This window comes from Hylobates moloch, unplaced genomic scaffold (assembly GCF_009828535.3).
Source record: "Hylobates moloch isolate HMO894 unplaced genomic scaffold, HMol_V3 SCAFFOLD_3, whole genome shotgun sequence".
Lineage (NCBI taxonomy): Eukaryota > Metazoa > Chordata > Mammalia > Primates > Hylobatidae > Hylobates > Hylobates moloch.
Genome location: NW_026652278.1, coordinates 126,495,045 through 126,503,833, shown reverse-complemented (window position 1 = coordinate 126,503,833; position 8,789 = coordinate 126,495,045). Strand labels below are relative to the sequence as shown.

General features: G+C 37.5%; 1 protein-coding gene across 1 annotated transcript; it reads right to left on the bottom strand.

Annotated features, from left to right (window-relative positions):
- Positions 1 to 8,095: 8,095 nt before the first annotated feature.
- Positions 8,096 to 8,344, bottom strand: LOC116480043 (cytochrome b-c1 complex subunit 8-like). The gene has a single exon (XM_032754612.1). The coding sequence runs from the start codon at positions 8,342 to 8,344 to the stop codon at positions 8,096 to 8,098; it is 249 nt and encodes an 82-aa protein (XP_032610503.1).
- Between the last annotated feature and the right edge of the window lie 445 nt (positions 8,345 to 8,789).

Genomic DNA, 8,789 nt, shown 5'->3' with positions numbered 1-8,789 from the left:
TCCTGTCCAAGCTCTCCATGGTCCCCGTGCACAGAGGCTACTGGGGGAACAAGATCGGCAAGCCTCACACCGACCCTTGCAAGGTGACAGGCCTCTGCGGCTCTGTGCAGGTGCGCTTCATCCCTGGGTGCAGGGCTGCACTGCCACCCTGGGCAACTTCACCAAGGCCACCTTTGATGCCATCTCTAAGACCCACAGCTACCTGACTCGCGACCTCTGGAAGGAGACTGTATTTACCAAGTCTCTCTATCAGGAATTCACTGACCACCTCGTCAAGACCCACACCAGAGTCTCCCTGCAGCGGACCCAGGCTCCAGCTGTGGCTACAACATAGGGATTTTACACAAGAAAAATAAAGTGAATTAAGCCTGAAAAAAAAAAGAAAAAGAAAATGATGGGACTTAGAGATAGATATCAAATCAATCACTGAACTGTCCTAAGGATTCGCCTAGGTATGAGCAGATTTTGAGTGAAAAAGAAAACCTAATTGTGTTAAATATGGCAGCATAAGCTAATCAATCCTGAGCAATATATTCACTATAGAAATATACTCTCTGTAATGTATAAATTATCTTCTTTCCCTAAATCTACAGATGAATATCTGTAGATACTGTTTTAACTACTGCTTTAAAATGTAAGTCTTAATTGGTGAAGAGTTATTACTTCAGTTATAACATGTTTCAATTATGCATATTTCTAGAGGGCTGGCACATTTCTTCAGTGTTTTGTTTATACACACCAAAATGAACAGTAATTTTTGGGCTACATATTAAGTTTATTTCTATCCTTGATATATAGACACCACAAACCTTTAATATTTGTGTTACACATATATACTATAACTTTATTAATGACTATGTCTATATTTTATTTCCATTTTGGTTTTGGAGAGGTTATTTTTCAATTTTATAAGGTTTTTTTTTTGTTCTTTCTTTGATTTCCAACTTTTAGCTCAAATCCTAAATTTTCTCTGAAAATTTTCTAACTGCCTTCTCTGCTATTTGCTTATTTTTGCATATGCGATAATTTGGACATTACATGTTTTTTTCTTTCTTATAGTGGTTTATTCCTCTCTCTTTTCCCATTACACTGTGAATCCAAATGCAAAGAACTATGCAGAATACCAGCCAAAATTTTCCTTGATAGCTGAGTCTCTGTTTTGATTAGTCAGTACTCATGATATATTAAGCACGTTGGTTATATGTCATATTTATTTCAGAATTTCTGAAGGACTTGGAATGTACTGTACTTAGACATGGTACTAAAAATATTTGTTTAAGGATTAAGTGAATCAATAGAATGTTTATTTGGAGATATGACAAAAAGGATGGTTTAAATATTTGATGTTAAATAATTATTTCCATTGAAAGCTAAGGTCCAATTCAGCTGGAGAATTATGAGGTTACTACTTAGATCTCTTTCTTTTAGCAAGAACTGAAGTGAAGAAGTTAGAACTGGTGACAAGGGAAAACTCCGACTTTAATTTTGTTAAAACATAAAACAAAGGAAAATATTTTAGGAGTCTTTATTCTAATGCTCAATGGCCTCACTTCTTTTGACAATAGTCTCATCAATTAATCTAGTAATCTAACACAGTGGCTATAGAGTAGTTCATAATCTGCCAAGAAATATAGCAAGATTAATGGGCCTAAAAATTCAGATAAATCAAGTGTCTACTAAGACACTGATCTTTTCTTCTCATTAAAGAAGTATTTGAATCATAATACCGCAATGTTACAATAAGAAAGGCTTAATGAGATTGGTAGGTGAGTTAACTCACCAGTTGGTGAGTTATTTTCTTTCTTGCAACAGATTTAAAGGAATTCATTTTTTATATACAAAAGGTAGTAATGATTTCCAATTGCTCGCCAAATGAACACTAAACATGTACTTTGACATACAAAATTTAAATAGATTTTATTCTGTAGATGACTTTTAGGATTGCAGACCAATTGAGTGGAAAGTATAGAGAATTACCATATACTTAGTATCCTCACACTTTTACAACCTCCTCTCTATCAATATCCTGCACTAGAGTGGTAAATTAGTCACAATTACGGAACCTACACAGCCAAAGTTTATAGTTTTGACATTAGGTTCATTCTTGATGTTGTGGATTTTATGGGTGTTCCCTTATCCTTTGAAAACACTGATCTTTTTTATGTCTCCATAGTTTTGCCTTTTCTAGCATGTCATATTTTGAACTAATATAGTATGTAGCCTTCTCCCATTGGCTTTCTTAATTTAGCAATGTGCATTGAAGTTTCCTCCATGTCCTTTTATGGCTTGATAAGTCATTTATTTTTAGTACTTAATAATATTCTAAAGTATTCATGTACAACAGTTTATTTATCAATTCACCTACTGAATGAAATTCTTACTCTATTGACAATTAGGAATAAAGCTATATATATATGTCTATGTGGAGATTTTTGTGTGAATATAAATTTTTGACTCATTTGAATAAATTCCACGGAGTGTCATGGCTGAATAGCATGGCCAGAGTATATTTAGTTTTGTAAGAAACTGACAAGTTGGCTTCCAAAGATGCTGTAACATTTTTTATTCCCACCAGCAATGAATGAGAATTCTTGTTGCCCCACATTATCACCAGCTTTTTTCAGTGCTTTAATTTCAACCATTTAAATAAGTGTTTAGTGGTATTTCATTGTTGCTTTAATTTTCAATACCCTAAGGACATGATGTGGAGCTTGTTTTCATACGTTTATTTGCCATCTGTTTATATTCCTTGATGAGGTGCCTATTGAGATCTTCTGGCCATTTTTAACCAAGTATTATTGTTATTGTTGAGTTTTAAGTGAGTTTTTTAAAATATATTTTGGGTAACAGTTGTTTATCAGATATATCTTTTCCAAATATTTTTTCCAGTCTTTGGTATATATTCTCATTGTCTTCACAATGTCTTTTGAAGAGCAGAGTTTTAAATTTTAATAAAGTTCAGCTTATTAATTATTTATTTCAAAAACCATGGCTTTGGTATTATCTCTATATATCATCAGCAAAACCAAAGGAATTCAGATATTTAAAAATATTATCTCCTAGGAATTTCATAGTTTTGCATTTCCTATTTATGTCTATAATTTATTTTCAGTTAATTTTTGTAAACAGTGTATTAATCCTTTTTGTTTAACCTGAATGTTCAATCATTCCAGTGCCATTTGTTGAAAAGACTGTCTTTTCTCCGTTTTATTGCTTTTGCTTCTTTGTCAAAGATCAATTAATTATATTTGTCTGAGTCAACTTCTGGGCTTACTATTCTGTTTAATTGATTTATTTACCTATTCTTCTGGAAACATCACACCATTTTGATGCAGTAGCTCTATAGAAAGCCTTGAAGTCAGATAGTGTCAGTCTTCTGATTTTTTTTCCATTTCTATATTGAGTTAGCTATTCTGGGGTCTTTGGCCTCTCCATATGAATTTTCTAATTAGATTGTCAATATTCACAAAAAGATTAACTGGAATTTTGATTAGGAATGTATTGAATCTATCGATCAACTTAGGAAAAACTGACATCTTGACAATATTGAGTCTTCCTATCTATGGACCTGGAATATCTCCCCATTTATTTGGTTCTTCCTTGTAACTTTCATCAGAATTTTATAATTCTCTTAATATACATATTATATATATTGTTAAATTTATATCTAAGTATTTCATTTTTAGAGGTGCAAATGAAAATGATGTTTATATCATTTATTTATTTTGTGGTTTTTTGTTTCAAATTCGACTTATTTATTTTGTGTGTCTGTAGAAAAGCAGTTGACTTCTGTATATTAACTTTACATCCTATTGAGAGGTGACAATGTGCTAGCAACCTTCGCTTGCTCTCGGCACCTTCTCGGCCTTGGCATCCACTCTGGCCATGCTTGAAGAGCCCTTTAGCCCACTGCTGCACTGTGGGAGCCCCTCTCTGCGCTGGCTGAGGCCGGAGCCAGCTCCCTCTGTTTGCCAGGAGGGGTGGAGGGAGAGACGTGGGCGGGAACCGGGGCTGCGCGGGGCACTCACGGGCCAGCGCAAGTTCCAGGTGGGCGCATGTTCGGCAGGCCCCACACTCGGAGCAGCCAACCGGCACCACTGGCCCTGGGTGGTGAGGGGCTTAGCACCTGGGCCAGCAGCTGTGGAGGGTACACCAGGTCCCCCAGCACTGCTGGCCCACCTGTGCCATGCTCGAATTCTCACCGGGCCTCAGCTGCCTCCCTGCCGGGCAGGTTTTGGGACCTGCAGCCTGCCACGCCTGAGCCCCACCCCCCCACTGGTGGGCTCCTGCATGGCCGGAGCCTCCCCGACAGGCGCCACCACCTGCTCCACGGCGCCCGGTCCCATTGACCACCCAAGGGCTGAGGAGTGCAGGCACGCAGCACGGGACTGGTGGGCAGCTCCACCCACTGCCCTGGTGCAGGATCCACTAGGCGAAGCCAGCTGGGCTCCTGAGTTAGGTGGGGTCTTGGAAAACTTTTATGTCTAGCTGGAGGATTTTAAATGCACCAATCAGCACTCTGTGTCTAGCTCAGGGTTTGTGGATGCACCAATCAGCACTCTGTATCTAGTTAAACTGGTGGGGACTTGGAGAACTTTTATGTCTAGCTGGAGGATTGTAAATGCACCAATCAGCACTCTGTGTCTAGCTAAATGTTTGTAAATGCACCAATCAGTGTTCTGTGTCTAGCTAATCTAGTGGGGACTTGGAGAACTTTTATGTCTAGCTAGAGGATTGTAAACGCACCAACCAGCACTCTGTGTCTAGCTAAAGGTTTGTAAATGCACCAATCAGCACTCTGTGTCTTGCTAATCAGGTAGGGGACTTGGAGAACTTTTGTGTCTAGCTAAAGGATTGTAAATGCACCGGTCAGCATTCAGTGTCTAGCTAAAGGTTTGTAAATGCACCAATCAGCGCTCTGTCAAAATGGACCAATCAGCTCTCTGTAAAATGGACCAATCAGCAGGATGTGGGTGGGGCCAGATAAGGGAATAAAAGCAGGCCTCCTGAGCCAGCAGGGGCAACCCACTTGTGTCCCCTTCTACGCTGTGGTAGCTTTGTTCTTTCACTCTTCGCAATAAGTCTTGCTGCTGCTCACTCTTTGGGTCTGTGCCACCTTTATGAGCCATAACACTCACCACAAAGGTCTGCAGCTTCACTCCTGAGGCCAGCAAGACCACGAACCCACTGGAAGGTACAAACAACTCCAGATGTACCACCTTTAAGAGCTGTAACATTCACCGCAAAGGTCTGCAGCTTCACTCCTGAGGCCAGCGAAACCATGAACCCACCGGAAGGAAACATCTCCAGACGTGCCACCTTTAAGAGCTGTAACAATCACCACGAAGGTCTGCAGCTTCACTTCTGAAGTCAGCAAGACCACGAACCCACCAGAAGGAAGAAACTCCAGACACATCTGAACATCTGAAGGAACAAACTCGGGACACACCATCTTTAAGAACTGTAACACTCACTGGGAGGGTCCGCGGCTTCACTTTAGAAGTCAGCAAGACCAAGAACCCACCAATTCCAGACACACTATAACCTTGCTGTAACTGCTTTTTAGTTCCAGGAGTTTGTGAATTCTTTCAGATTTTCCATACAGTTGATCATATTACCTGTGAACAAAGACAGTTTTATATTTTCCTTTCCAATCTAGGTACTTCATTGCATTAGGAAGGATTTGTAGTATGATGTGAAAAAGAATGGCAGGAGGGGTTATCCTTTCGTTGTTCTAGATTGCTGTGGTTTGAATGTCCCCTTCAAAACTCATGTTGAAACTTGGTCCACAGTATGGCAGTGTTGCGAAGTGGGGCCCTTAATAGACGATTGGATCATGAGGGTTCTGCACCTATGAATGAGTTAATACATTCATGAATTAATAGCTAGATTACTGAATTAGTGGCTTGTAATGGAAGGGGAACTAGTGAGTTTATAAGAAGAGGAAGAGAGAGCTGAGCTAGCACATTAGTATGCTAAGCCCTCTCACCATGTGATACTTTCTACCACCTGGAGATTCTGTAGAAAGGTCCCACCAGCAAGAAGTCTTTCACCTGATGTAGTCCCTTGACATTGTACTTCTCAGCTTCCAGAACTGTAAGAAAGGAATTCCTTTCCTTACAAATTACACAATTTCAGGTATTCTATTCAAAGTAACAGAAAATGGATTAAACATTGATATTACAGGTAAGCTTCAAGTTTCTCAGCATTATGTATAGTGTTAGCTATAGATTATTTGTACATGTTATTTATCCAGTTGTGGGAGTTCTCCTCTATTCCTAGTTTGCTGAGAGTTTTTATCATGAATAGGTGTTAAATTTTCTCAAATGTTATTTCTGCATCTACTGATGTCATCACGTAGTTTTTTTTCTTTAGCCTGTTTATGTATTGGATTATATAAATTGAATTTTGAATGTTGAACCAGCCATGCATACTTGAAATAAATCTCTTTTGGTCATAATGTATAATTATTTTGATACTGTTTTGATTAATTTGTTAATATTTTGATGAGGATTTTGCCATCTATGTTTATAAGAGATGTTGGTTTTTAGATTTTTTTGGTAATATATTTGTCTGGTTTTGGTGTTAGGATGGTGTTGGTTACATAGCAATAGAATGAATTAGGAAGTTTTCCTTCTGCTTCTATCTTCTGGAAAATATTTTATAATTTCTCACTTAAGTGTTTCGTAGAATTCACCAGTGAAATCATCTAGGTCTGGTGATTTCTTTTTGGAATGTTATTAAATGTTGACTTAATTTCTTTAATAGATATAGGCGTATTCAAATTGTCTGTTTCTTCTTAGGTAGGTTTTAGCAGATTGTTTATTTCCAGAAATTAGTCCATTTAATCTGTGTTATTAAATTGTGGGGCATGAAGTTGTTTGTAGTATTCCTTTATTAATTCTTTAATGTCCATTAGATCTGCAGTAGGGGCACCATTTTCACTTTTGTTATTAATTATTTGTGTTTTCTCTGTTTTTTAAAAGTTAGTCTGTCTAGAGACTTATCAATTGTACAGATTTTTTTTCAAAAAAAACAAACAATTTTTATTTTGTAGATTTTCTTTATTGATTTTCTATTTTTGCTTTAATTGATTTTGGCTCTGATTTTTTTCTTTTGCTTTATTTGAATTTAACTTGTTATTTTATTTTATAGGTTCCGAAGGCGAACATGTAGATAATTGATTTTTTAAAATTTATTTTCTGTTACATGCTACAATTTTCTTCTAACCACTGCTCTCACTGAATCTCATACATTTTGTTAGTTGTATTTAATTCAAAATACCTTAAATTTCTGTTGAAATTTCTTCTTCAATCATGTATAATTAAGGAGTTTGTATTCTAATCAAGTATTTTGAGAGGTTTTTTCCAGCTGTCTTTCTGTTGTTGGTTTCTAGTTTGATTGAGTCATAATCTGAGAGTAGACATTACGTGATTTTTATTATTTTAAATTTGTTAAGTTGTCTTTTATGTCCGAAAATGTGGTCTATTTTGGTGAGAATTTCATGTAAGCTTGAGAAGAATGTGTATTCTGCATTGTTGAATGAATTATTCTGTAGATATTCATTATATCCAGTTAACTGATGGTGGTGTTGAGTTAAAGTATGTCCTTAATAATTTTCTGCCTGCTGGATCTATCCATTTTTGATAGAGAAGTGATGATGTCTCCAACTATAGTAATTGCTTCATTTATTTCTCCTTGCAGTCCTATCAGCTTTTGCTTCATGTATTTTGGCATTCTGTGAGATGCATGTACCTTGAGAATTGCTATCTTCTTGGAGAGTCAATCTTTTATCATTTTGTAATGCCTCTTTATATCTCTGATAATTATCCTAGCTCTGAAGTGTGTTTTGTGTGACATTATTATAGTGACTAGAGATACTTGATTTTTTATCTGTGTTAGTATGGCATATTTTCACCATCCCTTCACTTTCAATCTAGATGTGTCTTCATATTTAAAGTTGATTGCCTTTTTCTTTTTCTTTTTCTTTTGCAGACCGTAGGAAGTTTATTGTGTCGTTAAGACACTGTAATGCAGACTCCTCTTCCAGAGAAAGGTCTTCCAGGGACAGGGAACCATCATCCGGATGTGTTGCTCATTTGTCATTTTCATGCGCAGCTGGATTCTTCCCCTTGGATCTCTCGAACTCTTGAGTCCCCCATGTATAGATAAGATAAAACACTACAAACGGCGGCATTACGCGAAGGAAGGACTCCTGAGTGTGGCGCAGCACGTTGGGGATTCCTTTACGGAAGTAGTGCGGGAAGGCGCGCTGCTCAAAAGGTGACAAGCTGTAGGAGATCACATGTCGCATCTGCGTCCAATTCCCAAACTTGCGGCGCATCATGGTGGCGGCCGGGGTCGCCTAGCCCTCGGCAGTCACCGATCCAGCGGACTCGTTCCTAAAGTTGATTTCTTATAAAGAACACATAGTTGAGTCTTCTTTTTTAATTCACCCTGACAATTGCTGTCTTTTAAATTAGTATTATTAGACAATTGATATTTAAAGTACACACTGATATAATCACTTTAATATCTGTCATGTTTGTCACTGTTTTCTATCTGTTGCCCTTGCTCTTTGTTCCTGTTTTGTCTTCCCCTGTTTTTCTGCTTTTTGTAGGTTCAGTTAAGCATTTTATATGATTCCATTTTCTCTCTTCTTACTGTATCAACTATACTTATTTTTATTTTTATTTTTTTAGTGGTTGCTTTGAAATGCAATTTCAGAAGTAGTGCAAGTACCTTATAATAACAGCATACTTCCAATTCTTCCCTCTAATCGCATGTAG